This window comes from Phodopus roborovskii, unplaced genomic scaffold (genome assembly GCF_943737965.1).
Source record: "Phodopus roborovskii unplaced genomic scaffold, PHOROB, whole genome shotgun sequence".
NCBI lineage: Eukaryota > Metazoa > Chordata > Mammalia > Rodentia > Cricetidae > Phodopus > Phodopus roborovskii.
In genome coordinates, this window is record NW_026126485.1 from 12867434 (window position 1) to 12889819 (window position 22386).

The 22386-nt window shown below is 44.0% G+C and overlaps 1 protein-coding gene across 1 annotated transcript in view; it reads right to left on the reverse strand.

Annotated features, from left to right (window-relative positions):
• The window catches only part of Itih5 (inter-alpha-trypsin inhibitor heavy chain 5), an 81883-nt gene that overhangs the window by 10210 nt on the left and 49287 nt on the right, over positions 1–22386 (reverse strand). Inside the window, exons 8-9 of the mRNA XM_051194830.1 lie at positions 2987–3155; positions 737–1046 (exon numbers count right to left, since the gene is read on the reverse strand). Of these exons, the coding sequence (XP_051050787.1) occupies positions 737–1046; positions 2987–3155 (479 nt within the window). The remainder of the gene's footprint in view (positions 1–736; positions 1047–2986; positions 3156–22386) is intronic.

Below are 22386 nucleotides of genomic sequence, written 5' to 3' on the forward strand. Positions count from 1 at the left end.
TACTATGATAAGCAGCATGGTATCTGGGACAACATAGTTCTGTCTTAGAAGACCTAAGTTCTAGATGTTTTCTACCACTTTTTTCACACACATACTCACACACACACACACACACACACACACACACACAACATTCTGAGCCTTCACCAGTTTTAATTGATCATTTTACTTCAAATTATATTATCATTTCACCAGTTATTCAAAATATCAAGATGTCAATTGTAACCATACATTGATTGCTAATGGGCAATGTTCACTGTGCTAAAACTTTACCTAATTTTTCCCACTAAACTACCATTAGCTATAACACTCATTTTGCAGAAGAGGAAACTGAGACATGGACTCAAATCTGACTGGATTCAAAGCACATTATGGTCAGGCACGGTGGTATACCCAGGTAATCCCCAGTTACTGTAGGGACTGAGACAGGAGGGCCACAAGTCCAGGGCCATCTGAAGAATTTAGCAAGACCCACATCAAACTAGAATAACAGAAGGGCTAGCTCACTGGTGGGTGAATCTCTTACTTAGCATCCACAAGACCTGTGCTTCAGAATAATAATTTTTAAAAATAAGAATAAAATACACTGTGATATTCCTTGATGCAATGAGCTGTCTTCAGCTCCAGCAGATGTGAGGATAAGGCCCATCCAAAGTTATCCTCAGCTCCAGATTCTTACTACATCCACCCTCAGCCCCTGCCCTTGCCTCTGGTTATGAGAAGACAGACAACAGACCCGATGAGCTGTGCTCCTGCCTTCTCCTCCTCATGAACGTGCCGTGTAAGACCACAGTTCTCCAGCGAAAGTTTCTCTAACAGCTTGGAATCCACATCATTGCCGATGCCAATGGTAAAGATGCAGATCTGACCTCCAGCGGCTTCTTTGGTATTGCTGAGAATCTTGAGGGTACTGGTCTCCCCGAAGGTGGGTTTCCCATCGGTGAGGAAGATAATGAGGGACACACTCCGATCTTCAATGTCATTCTGGGCCACATAATTGTTGAGCAATTTGATGGCCATCTGCAGAGCCCCATTGATGTCGGTACCTGTAGAACATCAACACAGGACTTTGTACTCACCTTCTACCTCTGAGTGCACACTTACAGTTGCAGCAGCCTTCACCATTCAGGGTTTGAGCAGCACTTAGATGCATGCAGGCAGCTGCATTTCCAGGGTGACTCTATGGCCTATCTAGAAATCTGACAACTATATACAAGTGACTTGAAATGATCCCAGTGTAAAAAACCTGCTTTTGGGACTGGGAAGGTACACACACATATATACACATGTATACACACACACACACACACACACACACACACACACACACCTCCCCTGCCTTGCCATCCCACCTATGGAGTATCTAAAAGTACACTTTTAATTGTATCTCTAGTTAAAATGGTCAGATAGTGCCTTGAACAGATGCTAAATGACTGTTTTCTTGGTGGGTGGAGAAATTGGCAGTTGATTGACTGAGTTGGAAAGTGCCTGCAAGAGCAGTGTTTCTGGATGAGCTAAAAAAATTCCATTCAGCTTATCAGCCACATCCCTATGACCAGGAGGGAACCCTGTTCTTACTGTAACATAGAACATCTGTTTCTTTTAATGATTCTTTCTAATGGCATGAGATAAAATGTGTACACCAAACACCCTCATTTTAACTCATTGGCTTTCAAGAATTGGCTTAGATAAAATTTATATGTCAAAATGTTTCCACATGCTAAACAGTGTTTTTAGTAAAATGTAGAGTTGTGCTGCCCCAACCACCGTCCAGAGCCCTGATTGAAATGGGAAAAAAAAATGTACCATTTTTAAAAGAGTCTTAATTATTTCCCTCATTGATTTCTGTCCTCAACACACACACACACACACACACACACACACACACACACACACGTGCACGTGCACGTGTGTACACTCATGGTAGAAGCTGGACATAGTGATGCATACATGTATTTCTAAAATTCAGGAAGCTGAGGCAGGAGGATTGCTGAGAGTTTGAGGCCATCCTGGGCTATAGAGTGACACTGTCTCAAAAGAGAAAATAAATATAAGAAGAAAAGTAGATAATCCATGCTCTCAACAAATGTATCCATAAGTCTTGCTAAAGTGCATGGAGACCAGATGGACAAGAAAAGTGCAGCTGAAACAGAATCTAGCTTTAGAGTCATTAATTTGCCTTTTTCGTCCTTTTAAAGAAGGGAATCATACACAGCACGTGGGCAGCAGTGCCTGGTTCAGCAGTCTTAGAAAGCTTCACTGCCTTCATGCCCGGTTCCACCTGGTGCAGACACACCAGGCACCGCACTCAAGGATTGCATAGAGGGATTTGGAGATCAGCCCTCTCCTTCCACTTCACACCCACAGCGCAGCTCAGGGTATCTGAGACTCCTGCCCTCTCACCATGCTGTAGCTCAAGCAAGACCATAGCTTGTTTTACAGTGCAGTTCCCTCTGCCACTGCTAGAATACATACAAAACACTGGATCATGCACTTGGCTTCAAGTCTCCATCTTAGAGAGAGTTGACTCAGCAGTAAGGATCACTTCCTGTTCTTCCAGAAGAGCCAAGTTCAGTTCCCAGTACTCACACTAAGTGGCTCACAACTAACTGCCTGTAACACCAGGAGATCTGATGCCCTCTTTTGGTTTCCAGCAGCACTCCCACTTAGAGGTCATCAATTTAAACACACACACACACACACACACACACACACACACACACACACACGTAGATAAACCTAAAAATATTCTCCAACCAAGAATAATTTACCAAAACCAGCTTCCTTGTTCAGGATCCAATCAGTTCCAATGATAACTTAAGGTCTAGGAATTGAGAATTTACAAACTTATAGGCACCTGAAAATATTGTTATTATTGATTCCATTGTTAGTATCAGCTTCAACTCCCCAAGCCATGTGTCTTTACAGAAAATGAACCTATGATCGTGTCAGCCTGGGTAGAAAGGCCGGAAGAAATCCCTCTTACCTCCAGTGGGTGACAGGTGGTAAATGTAGAGCTTGCCATTCCTGATGTTATCAGGAGTCACTGGTAACAAGTGGTCCTTCCACACTTTAATCCGGTTGGAAAACCCAATGATATTGAAATGATCCTGGGGTCGGAGGTCATTGAGAATTGTGACGAGGGCTTCCCTGGTCTAGACAAAGAAAAAGCCAATTTGGTCACACATGGGCCCATTAATTCTCGTGTTCCCTGACTAAGAATCTGACTACCAAGACCAGTGTTAAGATTTTTATTTAACATCTGCTATGTAAAGAGCACTGGTCACTGGCTGAAACATGGTATAAATATATGACAGCTGAATAGTAGACATGAATGAGTGTTTTACTCAATCCTAGGTCACATGCTGCTACCAGGCATAATATGTCAGATCAATGCATCTTCACATTCTCTTCTAAAACGTTTAAATTAAGGTTTGATTTGAATATGTGTATATGTGTGTATGAGTATGTATGTGAATGCACACTTGACATGTGACACGGACCAGTGGTGTCAGAGGACATTTCGTGGAAGTCTTCACCATATGAGTCCTATGGGTTGAACTCAAGCTATTAGATTTAATAGCAAACATCTTTATCTTCTGAGCCAGCTCACAGATCATTCTAGAATGTTCTTCCACACTGTTTTGTCCCTATATTTCACCTAAGAAGCCACTTATCATTGTCCAGCACCTAGAAAGATGGGCTAAATTCTCACTATGAAAGTTGTCCTCACTGCTCCAAAGGGACCTGTCATTCCTTCCTCTAAGCTGGCCCTCAATTTGACACACTCCTGTCATAAAGTACATTTGAGAGCAATGATGGCTTGTTTTATGTCTTTCCCCTGTAACAGAGGCTAAGGTTTCTGCAGGTGGGTTTCACTCATCATCCTATTGCCCAGTAACATTAGGAAGTGGCAGACACAGGTCTAGTAGTGATGAATGAATGACTTAATATGTAACAAATTGTAAAATTAAAGATAATAATAAATATATTTGTGGCAGTTATAATGAAAATGGTCCCCATAGTCTCATAGGGCGTAGCATTTTTAAAATATTAGGGGGTGTGGGTTTTTGTAGTAGGTATGGCCTTACTGGAGAAAGTGTGTTACTGGGAGTGGGGGTTTGAGGTTTGAGAGCTCAAGTCAGGCCCAGTGGCTCTCTTGTGCCCCCCCTCCTCCTCCCTTTCCCTCTCCCCCCTTCGGTCATCCACCCTTTCTCTATTCCTGCTGCCTATGTATCAGGCTGTAGAACTCTCAGCTACTCTTCAGCACCATGTCTGCCTGCATGTTGTCATGCTCACTACCATGATGATAATGGTCTAACCCTCTGAACTGTAAACCGGCCCCAATTAAATATTTTCTCTTGTATGGTGCTATGGTCATGGTGTCTTTTCACAGCAATAGAACTTTGACTAAGACAATATTATTTTTCAAAGATTTTATTACCTTTATTTATTTGTGTGGATGGGTAAGGTGTGTGTGCTTGTGCAATATTGTATAGAGATCAAAGTACAATTTTTCAAGGTTCTCTTTTTCCACCATGTAAGTCCCAGGGATTGAACTCGAGTCATTGGGTTTGGTGGCAAGAGTCTTTATCCACTGAGCCTTTTCTTGAGCCACTATCATAGGATTTTGAAATATTATAAAATCTCTGAAACAGTGACATAAGGATATCCTATAAAGGAAAGAATTTGAAGCTAGACATAGTGGTGCACTTGCAATCCCAGCATTCATGGCTAGTATCAGAGCTGAGGTTAAGGCCAGTTTGGGATCCATGGTGAGATTTTTGTCTTAAGAGCTGAGGGAGGGATGGTGGGAAAGAGAGAAAGGATAAGAGGATAAGGAGGAAAGATTAGAGAGGAGAGGGATCCAGGACTTAAAAGAACTGACAGAACCAGGTAGCACAAACAGCACAAAGTAGAGGATCTAAGAAGGAAAACAACTTGAGCATGACAAAGAAGGAGTCAAGTGAATTTAGGGGATAATAACTGGATAAAGGTGACTATTTGAATCTTCTGTGTTTGTAGAAAAAAAGAAACCATAAGAACTTGAGAAGAGAAATAGTCTAAGCCTGGACAAGAGATTTCATAACCGCACAGAGAGATGCTGCCATGCCTCGTGAGTACTGTCATCAGACATTAAGGAGACTCGGTAAAGGAAGTTAAGGACCTGCATTACACAGTCACCATAGTAATGGCTCTGGGCACATTGTTTGCCCTCGGTTCAACCCTGTGCAGGAAGTTCTGTGGCGTACATCGCTGTTCCTAGTTATCCCAGCAGCCACCTCAGGACAACAGCCTGCTTCATCAGTCATGAAGGTTAAGTCAGGTACACAATGAAAGGCGCTTGGAAGGGAGCGGGACAGATAGTCAATGTTATGTTTGGTTTGCTTTTATTTGGTTCCCAGAAAAAAAGTACAAGGAGAATTCAGAGATGCAGTGGCTTCCAGGGTGGGGGTGTGTTTACAGAATAATGCACTATATGGAATGTATGTCTGCTTTAGCATCCTACTAGACTTTCCCCTGGGTTTTGCGAGCCTTGCTTGGTATCCTGGATCCAGACAGTGCTGTATTTTCTGCCTCTGCCTCCATGGGAAACTCCCACCACTTCCTAACTGTCCCTTCTGAATGTCTCCTTCTTCCTCACTCCCCTGTCATCTTTCCATCCTGTATCCAGTTCTTGCTCTAAGATCTCAGTCTAACTCTTGTATGTATTCCAAAGGAACCTCCAAAATCCACTTTAGAAAACTATGCTGGATGTGTTGTGTTTAAAACCCTCCATACACACACTCTCTCTCTCTCATAGAGCTTAGTGAGTGGAGAGCTTCTACCCAGCTCCTTGGTGATCCCTGCTGAATTATTGCTCCTTATCTTCCCATCATTTCTTCATTCTAGGGGACTGGAAAAACAGCAGAGTCTGAAGATATCTGTCACTAGAAGTATGAAGAGGCTAACGATGGTGATGATATTAACAGCTAGTGTTTATGCCCACTAGACATCATGCTGAGTGCAAGGTGAGTGTCTGGCTCAATCCCCAGTCACCTGTGATAAAGCCTCTGCCAGTATTCCCCCTTTATAAAGGATGCCACTGAGATGTGGAGGGATGAAGAATTGCATCCCATAGGAGATTGGATTAAAACACAGGAAGTCTCATGCCAGGGCCCACACTGCCATCCAAGACAGTGGGATCTGCAGCTCCAAAAACATTGGAAGCCAAGTATCCTGAGTTAGAGCCTTTGAGCTTGCAGCTTGCTTTGGGAGCGCTTCCAGCTTGCCTGCCAGGCTGTTTCTTCCAGTTCATTTTTTTGGCAGCAGCTAATGAATCTATCCTCTATAATATCCCTGAAGAAAGCACTGCAGGAATTCCATATCCACCCAGGAATGAGAACAATGGGCACAGTTCATTAGGTCCATCTCCTCACTCTTCCTGGGGCTGCCTCCCACAGTTCATCTCTTCACCCTTCTCGGGGTGGGAGGCTGCCTCCCACTCCCAGTTTTTCCAGGAAAAGAGAAGCAAGACAATGCTAATTGTCCCTCGTGAAGCTAAGATGGCCACCACACCCCATTCTTCCTCTTCCCCGTTTTGGTCTTCCTAGATCAAGGCCTTTTCTCAGAAGCTAAATCTTGATGTGGAGGGTTCCATTCTCCTCCTCAGCCCTGACTCCCATCCCCGGGAAACATGGCTGAGTGTCCTGAGTCAATACACAGAATCCATACTCCAAAAGGCCAGAACTTCCTATAGGCTGTCTGTGAGATGCTCTGCCATGAGGACTCATCCTATAAATGTGTTTGCTCTGACTTCTGGGGGTCCCCTGTCTATCTGGGATTTCCATGGTCTCTCCAAGTGCTTCCTTCTTACTCCCGTCAATGTAAGAGTCACAGAATGACTTTAAAGCTGAATTTCCAGCTCAGCTCTCATACCTCACTCTTACCCTCACCCCAGAAAATTTATCTATATCCAGGATGTAACCACCAATCCTTACCACCTCCCAGATTTCTGGATTTCCCTTTGGAATGTGCTTCTCTCTAAATTCAGGACAACCTGTCAATCAGTTCTTCAGGCAAGACCCTTGGGCAGCTCAGACTCAGCTTGCTGAAAACTGGACACTTTATCTTCTTCCCCAAATCTGCCACTCTTTGCTCTTCTCTGTCTCCCAGGCAAAGGACCGTTCAGAAGCCCCGAAGCCTTTGTTAAACGGTGGACATCATGTCCAAATTTCTTCCTGCCCCACCTGCAAGGCCCATTCTTTCTAAATATCCAAAGGATTGTAATCAGAGTGCTCTCCATTTGTTGTTGTCTTTCATTTTGTTACTTACACACCTGTTTGCATACTGTATTTGAGACAATGTCTCACTATGTACCTCAAGATGACCTTGATCTGATAGATAGCTCACACTGGCTTCCAACTCATAGATTCTTCTGCTTCAACCTCCCCAGTGTTGAGGTTCCAGGCATGTGCCAGTACCCCCCCAACTGCAGTAAGAATATGTAGTTAAATGTTTGCACTCTGCTCGTGTGAGTGGGGCATCCCAGCATACACATGGTGGCCTCATGCAGGAAACTGGCCATCCTGGGAGTCTTGTTTTTATTTTCATTGACAGCTAGCTCACCTAGCATGAACATCAGACAGGTGTCATTCCCCATCAAAGCATCTAGCTCCCAGGAAGGTCTGCGGCACCATGACTGAGAACATCAATAAACATGTATTCTCTTTAGGCAGTGTTTATTTGAGCTCATATCCACAGCTCTGAGGGACCTGGAGCTGGCGAGGCTGTGGTTCAAGAGCTCTTGTCAAAAATAGTTGTTTGTTTTGCTGCTGGTATCTCTAGGGACTCTTAAAGAGTATCCTAAAAATCTTGGGAGCAAGCAGCCTGTCTCCTTTGTGGGTATTTTCCCCATCATGTTGATAGTTCTCTGTAGTCATTCAGTCTCCCTTCCTTCCTCTTGGCTCAGTTACTGCTCATTCCTCGTGACCTTGGAAGGCCTCAGCTATGACTTACCCTCGTGTGCATCAAGGGAAGGAGGGAAAGCAGCCCACAGTCATTCCATTTCCAGCCCCATTAGAACTACCTGGGGGATCTTGCAACCCATCTCAAAGGGAGCTTAGAGGCATACAGATTCTTGACCGTACCTTAACCCCACACTGGTCTTTTATCCACCTTGATCAGCTGATCAGCTTCAGAGCAGCCTTCCTACCAGGATCTAGAGGGAAGTGGTGAGTGGAGGGGGGCACACAGCTGTGAGCAGGAGTGAGCTTGCTCTGATCTCTCTCCACATCACACTTAAATGTTGAAGATTAACAGAAGCCTAGTCAACCTCTGACCAAGAATATAGTCCAGAAACAGGCTTAACACATTCCAGGAAGAACAGAGGAAGCCCAGAGAGGCAGAAATATGTAATCTAAGCTTCTTTGAGCCTTGGAACTGTCCTAGAGGTGAAGTGGAAAACCATGAGGGGCTGAACTGGATTCTTTTCAGGGTTCCTGCCAAATCAGATAAGGTTCACTGTAACTATGGAGTATATGTCTTAGTTCAGGTGATGGACAAGGTAGGCTATCACCAATAAATGCCCTTCTAAGGCCTGAACAAAAACCATGGAAACTCCAGGAAACCACATAGCTTACATTTCTTCTTCTATTCTCAGAGCTATCTCTGAGCCTTACGCACTTGAAAGAAGCCAAGGAAACCCCAAAGTACTACAAATTTGAGTTACATTTTGTCTCCCAAATTTTGGTCATTGCATAGTTTCAGTGTAGCAGAGTTCAATTAGTGGGGGGAGGGCAGTCTGGTTGGGGGAGGAGCTAAATTGTCTCATGCCAGACTGTTACTTATGCTCCCAACAAGTCACTGTCCCTATTCAATGTAAAATTCCATGGCAAGACACAGAAAAGAAGGAGGTCCAGATCATGCATAGCAACTGCAAGATGGTGACTCTGTAAAGAGAGCTGGGAATACTTGAGAACAGGCAAATGTAAAGAGACAAGAAAACCAAGTGAATATGTCTTCAGCGACAAAAACAAGGAATTCATGGAAAGCCTGCTGAAGAGGAAAGAAAACTTTTAGAGATCATCCAGCAAGAGGCCCATGAAGGATATATGCCAGTTCCCAATAGTGCCAATCCACAGTCAATATCCACCTCCGTACTCCTGCTGACACATAAGGACCAGCTGCAAATGTTGTCTAAACATATCATCCTGTCTGATGTTCATGCTAGGTGAGCTAGCTGTCAATGAAAATAAAAACAAGACTCCCAGGATGGCCAGTTTCCTGCATGAGGCCACCATGTGTATGCTGGGATGCCCCACTCACACGAGCAGAGTGCAAACATTTAACTACATATTCTTACTGCAGTTGGGGGGGTACTGGCACATGCCTGGAACCTCAACACTGGGGAGGTTGAAGCAGAAGAATCTATGAGTTGGAAGCCAGTGTGAGCTATCTATCAGATCAAGGTCATCTTGAGGTACATAGTGAGACATTGTCTCAAATACAGTATTCAAGAAATATCTTGAAACTTCCAGGTTGTATTGGTACATAAGGGTATAGAAAGATATTCAAAACTGTTGAAAGATATGCAAAAATAAATATAATGCCAATATATAGATTAATAGGTACAAATATATATATTTTCCTAATGAAGCTAAACCTTGATCTGGGTGCAGATTATTCTTTGCTTAACACTATTTTATTTTTACTTGTGAGCCTAGCCTTTAACGGCTAGGCCTTCTCTCCAGCCCATCTTAACACTATTTTATTGTGACAAACTCCTCCTCCTGGGTGTACTTTACTTGGATTAAAAGAAGAATGAGGTATTTGCTTTTAAAATAATGTCCTACACATCCACTCCAGCTCTGCCTTAGGTTGATGACATAATTCTTTCATTCTCCGTGAAACTCATCCAAGCACTAGTCAGGATCTAAATAAACCAGAGCACACTCTTGGCCCCAGACCTTCCCTCTATTCCTATGATGGCACTGGTCCTTCTTGTTCCCATGGAGGATGAGGGAACATTCCTTAGTGTTCTCACTGGTGCCTATGGGAGGTAGAGTTGGACCCCTAGACATGCAGCCCCGTGTTCATTCTTCACTCCCAGGGAGGAGCATTTAGAGGTATCTTGGTCTAAGCTATACTTAGAGACAAGAGTTGGAACTTGCATTTCTACTCCTCTCTATCTCTTCACCAAAACTGTGACCATGCAGCTGCAGACTCTTGGCACAGCCCTCAAAGGCGCAAGCACTGCCCTCTGGCAGCTAGTGTGCAGTGAATGACATTAGTGTCCAATAAGACCCTCAAAGAGAGGTCAGTGGAGCCCATGCCAAGCCTAGCTGTTGCTCACTCCTCCCCAATATTTCCATCAGGGTACCCACTGACACAGGTCTTCTCAAATGGCTCCACATCTGTGTCAAACCACACAGGAACTGGCATAGAAGCCTTTTGTAACCATGAGTCCTAGGTTGCTGGGTATAAGACATCATAAATGACATCATAGATGAATCCAAGTTCAAGGGAACAAGTTATTAGCCACACTGTGTTTTCAGTACAATGACAGTATTGTCCCCTCCACTTAGTTCCCCATACACACCTCATTCTAAAATGTTTACCAAAGAGCTGACATTTCCTTTCATGGGTCCCCATGACCCCTTTGAACTAATCTAAGAGAAAAAAATGCTTAAAGCACATGGTTTAAAGTAACCCAACAAAGAGCTCAAAGACTTTCTAGAAGTCTGATTAGAACCACAGATGTAATCAGAAAACACATACCAAGAAAATAGCACTCCATTTCTGAGAAGCAATGTAGGAAATGGAATGTGCTCAAAACACATTGGACTCCAGAGTGGAAAGGAAAATATGCCTGCATTGCCTCCATACCTCCATCAATCATATTCTCTTCCTCCAGGAAGGGGATTTTCAAGAACCAATACACTGGAAAGCACTGTTATTCAACCACATTGACAAGCACGCTGCCAATTGAGCTACTTCCCTAGCACTCAAAATAGGTGAAAGTAACAGGGTTGCAGGAGTGCTTCTTTTCCAGAACAGTGTGAAAATAAACTTTAGGTGGATAGTTTGGGCTAAATGTTATCAGGTCTTCCAATGCTTGAGGACCACGTGACTCTTCTGCCTCTTCGCACTGACTGCTGGGATTATAGGCATGCATTGCCATGTGTTGAATTCCTTTTTACTCTCACTTCACTGTAAGCGTCTCCTGGCATGGAGTACATTTTATGTAAGACTCAGAGAGCAATGGGATACTCTCTTAAGCACTTCTCCTTTGTCCCAGGTCTAAATGTCAATGTCACTTCAGGACTGAATCTCAGCTAGAATGACAGTTAGAAATAGGGCCTGGACCTACCCAAAACTATTGTGCCAAACTATGTTGAGTCTTCATGGAAGCCCTTACCCATGAGGAGGAGTGGACTCGGGGTCGCTGTGGGGAGGGGCAGGGGGTGAGAGAGGTGAGGGAGGTGGAAGGAGGTATGGGAGGGAGAACTGTAGTTGGAATGTAAAATGAAATCAAACAATGAGAAAAGGGAAAGAAAGTCTGACTGAATTTAGCCTTGACATTTGTTAAAGACTGAAAATGTTTATATCCTAGAATCATTTCTGCAAAATAAGCATAGCTTCATCTCTTTAGTCTTTGTGTTCGAGTGAGAGACATCCTAACATGAGGGACAAACTGCCTCAACTCACCCTCCTGGATCCCATTAAGATGTCTTTCTAGTGCTTTGACTTTGCTTTGACAAATGTGTCACACATTAATTTAATAACATCATGTATTTTTCTCTAAAGTTCTTTGCCAGTAATATTTCTTTACATCTTCATGGCATGCTGGGAACATCCATGGTTTTCATGTTGGATGTGCAAAATATCCAAACATCCAAACAGTTCTGTTTTGGGGACAGGGTCTCATGTATCCCAGGCTGTCCTCAAACTTGTGCAGCTGAAAGGATGACCTTGAATTCTTGATCTTCTTGCTTCTACCTCCAAAGTGCTGGGATGAGAGAGGTGCACCACCACACCCAGTTTTTTTTTTTTTCCAGTGCTGGGTATCAAAGGCAGGGCTTTGTCACACTGACAAGCACAATGCCAACTGAGCTACATCCCTAGCATTCAAAATAGGTTTCTTTCCCTGGTTCAATTTTTATAGAAGGTTAATGCTTATCACAATTTATTCTAATGGTCAATTTCATAGCTCTCGCCATTGCCAGATTCCAACCTGACCACATATTCTGGGTTGCCCTATCTAAAATATAGCCAGTCTCTATCTGTAGACTTGTAGTTTGAACATTAGAGGCTTGGTCCCCAGTTGGCAGCACTATTTTGGGAGATTATGGAAACTTTATGGGGGGGGGCCTTAGATGGAAAAACAGACTACAGGTGAGGGTGGGCATATATTTGAAAGTCAGTTTTTTTCTCCCAGGTCTCTTTCACTTTCTGTCCCCTGTCCACCAGAGGTGGGCCCTCTCCTCCCCCAAATGCTCCTGGCCGCTTTGACACTACATCACCAGAGGCTTAGGATTAGTGTAGCCACTAGGACCTGAAACCTGTGAATTATGAACTAATACAAAACTTTCCTCCTTCATGTGTTGTCTCGGGCATGCAGAAGTGACTCACTCAAGTTGCAGTGGTCATCCCTGGGGATGGCTTCTTTCTTCAAGAGTGCTATCAAGATAGGCCTGAGCAGGTGGCCTGGGCATATGAGTTTTGGTTCCACAATATCTGTGTTTAGAAAAAGAACCCAGAGGGGCATCATGTGACTCTATCCCCATTGCAGGGAAGGCAGAGATAGGAGGATCTGTGAGGCTCACTGGCCATGCTGGTTTAGTGAGAATCCTGTCTAAAAAAATATAAGGTGGATAGTGACTAAGAAGGACACCTATGTTACCTACATACACCTGCGCATGTGCGCGTGCACACACACACACACACACACACACACACACACACACTTGCCGTGATGTACAAACCTTCCTGGTAAGTGGTGTCCTTCACCCATTGATCTGGCAAGCTTACTGACTAAAATTATACAGTACCTGGTTCCCAGTGTCTGCTCTAAATCCTGAAGTTTCTATTGCCTAGCTTCATGCTTGTGCTGTGGAGCCCTGCCTCTTTCATTCTGAAGATTTTTGATGTCTGACTCTTCAACCGCCTTTGTCCCATTCAACTTTCCCTTAGGTCTTGAGTTCTCACGATTCGTATTTCTATGGCTTGTGTCCATGCTTGGGATCTCAGTCTACATTCCCAGGATGTGGAATGCCAGAACCATAAAAGAGAACACAGAGGCTGAGAAAAAGCCATACTCAATGTAAAATTGTTGGACTATTATGCAAGAAATGAACACAGTTTACCAAATACTTAGATTGTATATTCAAGAAATATTTGGAGGAAGTGGAGCCCTCATCAGCCAGGCAGGGAGAGTGATGCAATCCCTATGTCTCCATCTATCTCCTCGTGCTCTTAAGGTCGCCACAAAGTTGGACAAGCAAGACCTTTCATTGTGGAAGGGACGAGATCATAAAGCCACTTTAATTATTAATTGAATTAATTACTAGGTTGAATTGTCTTTCATCTTCCTAATTTATTCTAGGAGATTGAATTCAGAATAGAAAAGACTTTTCTCAGCCATATGGAGGGGATGGGGACAAAACTGAATCCTTACAGATATGATCCCCTGGCTCAGCTTCCTTGCTGGGGTGGGGGGAGGTTGTATTAGCTCTTTTCTCATTGCTGTGTCAAGATACCTGATTAAAGGAAACTGAAGATTTCTATTAGCTAACAGTTTGAGGGTATCATTCACAGTGGCAGGAAAGAGGTAGCAGAGAAAGCAGCTGTGGCAGCAGGAGCAGGAGGTGGCTGGTCACATTATGCCTGCAGCCAGGAAACAGAAAGATGGACGCTGGTGCACAACCTGCCTTCTCTTTTTTATTCAGAAGAGAACCACACTCAGAATGGTCTTCTGGCCTCCTTGGACATGAGGCATGAGCATGGTATGCATACATGCATGCAGACAACTCACCCAAACTCATGAATAAAAAAAAAGAATAAAAATTTCACATTCAGAATGGGTCTTTTAGTTGCAGATAAGCTTCTCTGGAAATACTCTCATAGACAAGCTCGGAGGTGTGTTTCCTAGGTGACTCTGAACCCAGTCAGTGAAGATGAACCATCACAAATGGAAACCAATGGTGCAGACTACCCACTGGTATGAGTTTCAGATAGCACACCAAAATGTACCACACACAGAGATCTGCGTGGTGGACAAGATGAAAATGGTTGAATAACCTATAGTGTCTGACTTAATCTGGACTCTAAAACTTTATTTTCCACATGGCCCACTGAGCCTCCTGGTCTCCTGTGGGTATTCTCCTTAGTCTAACAATTTCTCTACGCTCCTCTAGGATTCTAATGTACACCCCAGACTGCTCAGTCTCTATAGCTCCCTGCTGCCTCCACCATAGGCAGAGCACAACAGCACCATGCCTAGTATCATAGCTCGTTCCTCCTTTGCAGTATTATCTAAAAGCTGTGTACCCATTAAGAGCTATGGCCTGGAAGGCATAGGTAACACAGGGCATATCCCTGAAGGTTAGAGCCTCACCTACCCTGGTTTTTGGCTTCCTGATCTGCTGCTATGTGAAGAACCTTTGGCCACAAGCTCCCCACACCATAGCTCCACCGTGTCATCCCTGCTATGGAACCATGAGCCCAAATCAACCCTTCCTCTTTCACATTGCTCAGTCAGGTACTCTCTCACTGTGATGCAAGGATAACTAATGCCCTCAGGCTTACTTTCTGGATGCCCACCTTATTCTCATGGTCTTGCACTAGGAGAGATGCCTGGAGATCAGCTGGCTTCTATTTGGTGGTCAGGCCCTACATCTGTGAGTTAAGCATTTGATACAGCCTGGGGTAATATGCACTGAACTAAACTGAAGAAGTATGTCTTCCCCTCATACTTAATAACCACACAAGAATGAGATATCAGAAAATCAAAGAAACACAGTGCCTAGCTTGGGGATTATATGACTTGCCTCTCCTCTCAGCCCAGTTCAGACTAAGGGCCAGTTCAGTCTGGGTGTTGGATGTCAAGAATGCCAAATGCCCAAGTGTTCATTCATCCAACAAAGGCACAGTTTGGCCCTCACAGAAGCAGATCTGCCTGAGCCAGACTAGAGAAGATTTTTGCCCAGAAATTGTGAAGTCATAAAATGGCTGCTCTAGATCCATGATTTTCTCATCCCTGGATCTTTGTGTGTATTCATGTTACATACATGTGCCTGTGTGAGTATGTGCACCTGTTTGTGCTACCATGCATACAAGTGTGTGCATGTCCATTGCATGTGGAGACAGGATCACACACCGAACCTGAAACTGAACAATACACCTAGGCTGGCTGGCCAGTGAGCTCCAGTGACCCACCCATCTCCACCTTCCCAGCGCTGAATTACAGACACACATAGTCACACTCAGTTTTTTACATGGGTGCTGGGGAGCCAAGTTCAGGTCCCCATGCTCATATGATAAGCACTTTACCAGCTAAGCCTTCTCCCCAGACCCATTCCTGGTTCTTTAGCCTCATGACACATGACTACTCTATAGAAGTCCCAATTTTCTCTCTAGTGTATCTACACAACACTGTATGCAGAGAACACTAACCAGGTTCCATGCTAAAAATTGAGAGATACAGATGCAGGCTCTCGAACTACTGTTGGGGGGAGGTGGCCACATAAATGTACACGACAAGTCCACAGTGGAGAAGTAGCTGAGCAAATAGGTCACCACTACTGAACGATAATACCAGTGAGTAGAAGGGGCTTTCATTGATCCATATCCAAAATATCTCTTCATCCATTCTAGAATTACTTGTTATATGGACAACATCCCTTTCTTCCTCCTACCTTTTCTCCTCTCTATTCCCCTTCCATAAGGTCTAGACTGTCTCCCTCCCTAAAGGAATCTCATCCATTCTTCATCTACTACTTCTGTTTGGAAATGTCCCAAGTCCACACTCCAGGTTTGATTTATTTTATGGATAGCTATAGCACCTTTCTCTATTCGGTTGGAGATATAATCCATGATATTCTTAAACACAAAGCACTCCTCCACTTCAGGCTTCCATACTTTAAACATGGCTCCAAAGTCTATGGCTGCCCCCCTTTCCCCTCCTCTTCTGTTCTGCTGCAGCCAGTTTGAGGGGAGTGAGTGAGGGGGGACATCTGGGGTGTTAATGGCTTTTCATTTGTTTGTTTGTTTTGTTTTGTTTTTGTTTGGTTGGTTGGTTTTTTTTTTTTGAGACAGGATTCTCTGTATTACTCTGGAGCCTGTCCTGGAACTCACTCTGTAGACCAGGCTGGCCTCGAACTCACAGAGATCCGCCTGCCTCTGTCTTCCAGATACTGGGATTAAAGGCATGCACCACCAACTCCCGGCTTCCCAGAGGGTTTTACTAGCCAGAAAACTGTAGCAGGGACATACATTCCCCATAAGCTTCTACTAAGAACTTCTGGATTATCTTGGCTCAGAAACCCTTTATATATGTTACCAGAGAGTTCCTAAACCATTTAAGTTCGATGACCAACCCAAAAATCTTCGGTTCTATTTTACATAAAACTCATGGTTAGGAGTAAAGTCTCCCTTTCCCATCCCAAGCAGGCCTATAGACTAGATAGGTGAGGTGTCATTTGTGGTATCATGTTAGTGGATACAAGTTTTTCATGTTATAGCGAGGGCTGTGATCCTTCAAACGAATTAGCTCTGTGCCGTGTCACAAACTCAACTCTCCATCTCACAGGGTTCAAGGTCCCATCTGTTGTTCCCATGGGGATGCTTAAAGCTTGAACGATGGAAACTGATGCCCTCTAGAGGAATAATACCACTTAATTTAGATACCACTTGGTTTTCGGTGATCCTGCCTTCCAGCTTTCTTCCCTTCCCCCTTCCTCTCTCTCATTTTAAAACAAGACCTCACTCTGAAACTGGCCTACAACTTACTAGCCCAGGCTTGCCTCTGACTCATGGCAATCCTCCTGCCCAGACTCCAAAGTTCTGGGATTAGAAATGTGAGCCACCATGCCTGCCTCTTCTGTGTTAGACTCTATGAGTTTAGCAGCCCAGCTATACACTTGAGGTCTTGTTTTGATTTTACTTTCTTTACAAATGTTCAAGCTGGGAAAGCATTCATATTTCTTATCCAAAACTATCATCCAACCCTCCTGACTATAGCATGTACATTCTTGTTTCCAGCCTTTCTTCAAAGTCTGCCAAGAAAACTGCATCCAGTGGCAGCCCCGTCTTACTCTCCCATCATTAATTTTTTGCTACTCAGCTCTTTCTCATCCCTAGAATTCTTTCACTATCTACACAACAGAATGGATTTGAATAATGTTCAAATGTCCGGCATTTCTCTTCCCTATCAAAATGCTAATATCCTCCATTACAATGGCTTACAGTTGGATATGCTTTCTTGAATCTCTGTGGAGCACTTACTTTCCCTGCTGCTATGATAAAACATGCTAGCAAAGGCAGCTGCAGGTAGAAAAAGTGTATTCTGTCTCACAGTTCACAAAGCAGCCACAAGCAGACAACAGAGAGTAATGCATCCACATACAGTATGTGGCTCGCTCAGCCACAAGCAGACAACAGAGAGTAATGCATACAAGTGTAGTTAGTACCGGACTTGCTTTCTCTGTTTTATGCTGGATCCCTTGTGTAAGGAACAACCCCACCCACAATCAAGATGGGTTTTCCTACATCAATTAACACATAATGAAGATAATCCAGAGGCCCAGCTCTTGGATAAGTCTAGATTCTGCCATGCTTAACACTAAACATCTCTCTCCCATATTCTTGAGCATGCTTCCTGTCTGTCTTGTCTCTCATTCTTATCTCATTCACTCAACCACTCAACTAACTTCCAAGAGACCTTTTAGACTCACTTATGCCATCCCCTAAGCATTCCTCTCCACTTCCCACCACATAACAGCTCTTCATCCCTAAGAACTAGTCTCCACCCTGTGGTACAATAACCAAAGCTTCCATCTCTATTGTATCGAGGACTTGCATGCCAGTTTTGTCTGATTCTGTTCCTTTTGGCTTCTTGTGAGAAGCTCCTACTTAGTTATGTATCCCCCATGCCTCACAGGACACAACCACATGTTTGTTTCATTCTTGGAGAAGCTGAGTCTGGACTCAAAGCCAAGATGGAACTTGGGGGAGCATCAGGTGTCCTGAACAAGAGAAGGGGGTGGCTGCACTCTGGCAGCTCTGAGGAATTTATCCAATTGCAGTTTTTTAATCTCTCAGCCAAGGCTGTGAAGCCCTGGGGTTCACAGATTTCTGACACCCAGATAAGCACTTCCAGGCTTGTTATCTCATTTAATTCTCTCTGACTCACAGTGTTTATCTCTCTGTTACCCGAAGTGGTTTCCTTTCAGCCTCTCTATAGCCCTTTTGTACAAAACCCTCGCTGATCCCAGCTGGAGAGTAGGGGGCAGATTCTTCCGGAAGGGAAGAGAGACCAGGCTTTTCCATTACCAGCTGGTGCCATGATTTCAGACACTGACAAACTGCAACCTGAGTGGTGTGCTCCTCTCCACAAGCTTTCTTTGTGTGGCAGTCAGAGTACCAGTCCTCAGAGACACTCTGCATTTCTAGGCATGACCTCATTTAGGGAAATCTTCAATTGCCTCAAAAATAAATTGTTTAACAGGGCACTCCAAGTTATTTAAAGTTAGCTGTGCTATTGAAATATGTGTTGGTAGGTAAAGGCGCTTGCTGCCGAGCTGGATGGCTTAAGTTCTAATTCAAGAACCCATATGGTAGGAGAGGGAGAGAACTGGCATCCACTTCAGCGTGCACACTGTACCCTGCCCCATGTCCTAGATCTCCATTTTGAAATATATTCCTGAAACATCCATCCACTGGTGGCAAGGGCAGCTAAACAAGGGCATGGACCTAAAATGACTCTAGTCACATGTGGCTAGTCATTGTAATGGGTGAGAGGTCAGCAAACTGTGGCCCACAGCAGAAGCCAGATCTCAGTTTGTGCCAGGAAATAAAGTGTTATTATCAGAATATAACACTACTACTTCTTGACGTGTCACTTATGGTTGCAGGACAATAGTAGAGAGGCTGGGCTGGAGGTGCAGCTTGGTGGGACAGTGCTTGCCTAGCATGTGTGAAGTTTTGGGTTCAGTCCCCGGTACCACAAAAAACAAACAAACAAGCAGTCCAAAATAGTGGTGATAAGTAGTCACAGTGATTTCTGGGGCTGCAAATATTCAGAGTTCTGGCTGCTCTAGCAGAAGACCTAGGTTTAGTTCCCAGCACTCATGCCAGCTCACAACCATGTGTAACTCAGTCCCTGGGAACTCCCTTTTCTGGTTTCTTCAGGCACCTGACATGTGTGTCCTGCACATACATATACATTCAGGCAGACACTCATACACAGAAAATAAAAATAAATCTCTTTTTAAGGTAGTTACAGTGGTAACAACCTGCCTAGAGGTATTACTCCTGTCTAGGAAGTTTGCAAATCCCCCAGAAACCAGCCAAAGGAGGCTGCTAAGCTCTTTTATTGTTTCCCAAGGCCAAAGGACTGCTTCCAATGATGTCTAAGATCCACACAGGCACTCAGAACACCTGGGTAATCATACTAACTGTGTGTGTGTGTGTGTGTGTGTGTGTGTGTGTGTGTGTGTGTGTGTAATGCCACCCAGTCTTTGTCTTCTAATCCCTCTCAGGTTTTTAGACACACTCTCATTCAACGTGCTTATAACACACCTTCCTTCTGAGAGTCTTCATTCATTCTGGAAACTTCATCCTCCTGAGCAGGCCACAAGTCTGGGGAGGTCCTTTGAACTCCACTGCTCATGTCTCTCTCACACCTCCCAGATGTTGGGTTATTGCACAATACCTCCCTTGATTGACATCACCTAAAAGCTACTTCATTTATACCATCTTCCAGAATCCTTCCTTTCAAAATGTGGCAGGTTCACAGGTTCCTGAAGACCCCTATGCAAGACTTTGGGGCATCACAGGACCTCACAGTCATGGTCTCACTTAGTGCCTCAGTCTTCGTGTTCATGTTCAACCTGCCCAACCAAACCACAGAAGTGAAAGGAGAATGGTACCCTGTTTGTACCCAAGGTGCACATCATGTGAAATGGGAATAAGTTACTCATTGACTCTGTGAAGCAAAGAAGAATCACATCATTAGCTTTTCATAACAGCCAGCTGCTGGCTGGGACCCTGGGAAGGTGATTTCTGTGTGCATTCATCTGCACTGTACAGCATCCTCCATCACATGCACCAGATGGAGGGTCAGAATTTGAGAGTAGTCCATCACTAATGTTGCCTTGATGGTGGCCTAAGAGTGGGCTTGGGGCAAATTTCAATCCCAACTTTCTTCTTTTTACTTTGCTTATCACCATTCCTTTGCTATAAAGAAGGTGACAATACCGATTTCGTTATTGGGTTGCTGAAAGATTAGATGGGTGAAGTCGCTGTGGGACTATCTTTGTGCACTGTAAATATTTGATATCCCCTTGGTTAATAAAGATCTGACTGGCCTATCACTAGGCAGGAAGAGATTGGGCAGGAGAGCCAGACTAGGGGGATGCTGGGAAGAAGGGCAGAGTCTCACGAGTCACCAGCCAGATGCTAAAGAAGCAGCATGGAAAGTACATTGGTGAAGTAAGTGAGCCTCAGGGCAGCACAGAGATTACTAGAAATGGGTTCATTTAAGTTATAAGAGCTACCTAAAAAACAAGCCTAAACTGTTGGCTGAGCATTTATAGTTAATATTAAATTTCTGTGTGGTTATTTGAGAGAGGCTGGTGAGACAGAACTGACCAGCCGTCCAGAAGGAAAATGCCGCTTACATGAGGTATATAAAAAGTGATACTGGGGAGACAGCTCAGTAATTGAGTGCTTGGCATATTAGCATGAGAACTTGTGTCCAGACCCTAACACCCACATAAAGAGTTTGGCACAGCTGCACATGCCTTCAGTCCAGGCTGGGGAGACAGAAGCGACAGGGAGGGCCACCAGTCCTTACAATCCAACCAGTCCAGTCTAATAGCAAGTGCCATACTCAGTGAGAAATTCTGTCTCAAAAAATATGATAGGGAATGGTTGAGGAAGACACCCAACATGTGCCCCTGGCCTCCATAGGCACAGATACACATACATGTTAGTACCCAAATATATATATATATATATATATATATATATATATATATATATATATGCATACACATTAACACATGCACATACATAAGCACACAAAAAGTGTATTTTTAAAAAGTGTACTTGGTTAGAAAGTACCAATCACTCGATTGTATGCATTGTACCTTTAAAAGCACAAAGTAAATCTAATGCCCGTGTGATAAGTGCTGGGAATATAATCTATATTGGTTAAAACCAAGAGGCCCCCAAATCCATGTTCGCATGTTACATCAAAAGTAACACAACCAGCTAGATGTAGAACACTATGGAAGAAACTGTTACCCCAAAAACATAAAACAGGCCCATGAATGAAGCGTAAGCTATTACACAGGACACTAGAGCAAGTCCTCCCACCTGGTAATTCACATGTTCCCTAATTTCAAGGTATGAATGACAGACAAGGGACGCTATGCATGTTCCTTATCCTATGGTATTGTCTATCAAATTAATGAGAGAATAGCGGACAACTATCCAAGCTACCTGGGAACCCAGGTCTGGCACAGAGTGGGGCAGAGAGTCAAAATCTAACACGAAAAACATGTGTGAAACGATCCATTCACCTGTATTTGTTAAAGAGATCCCAGAGCCGGGTCTGTCTATGAAGGTGAAAGCAACAGATCCACTCATACAGACTGGAGGGCCGGAGAGATGGCTTAGTAGGTAAGATGCTTGTGGCAGGAGTGTGGGGCCCTGAGTTCAAATACCCAGAACCTATACAAAGCCAGACGAAGTAGTGAGCAAGTGTAACACAAGCATTTCTATGGTGAGGTGTGAGGCATAGACAAGGGAACCTGCAGAAGTTCAAGGGTCAGCTAGCCTGGCACATGCAGCAGACAATGAGTGACCATTTCTCAAGCAAAATAGAAGGGAAGGACGAATATTCAAGGTTGTGCTCTGATTTCCACTGATGCCCCAACACCTGCACCTCTTTCTCTCTCTCTCTCTCTCTCTCTCTCTCTCTCTCTCTCTCTCTCTCTCTCTCTCACACACACACACACACACACACACACACATACAGGAACTACAACAATAGTCATAATAATAATTAGAGAGAAATGTTTGGGATTTAGTCAAGGATATGTTTACATTTATTTATTTGTGTGAGTGAGTGGGGGTACAGGGGTCAGAGGACAGTTCTCAGCAGTCAATTTTCTTCCTCCA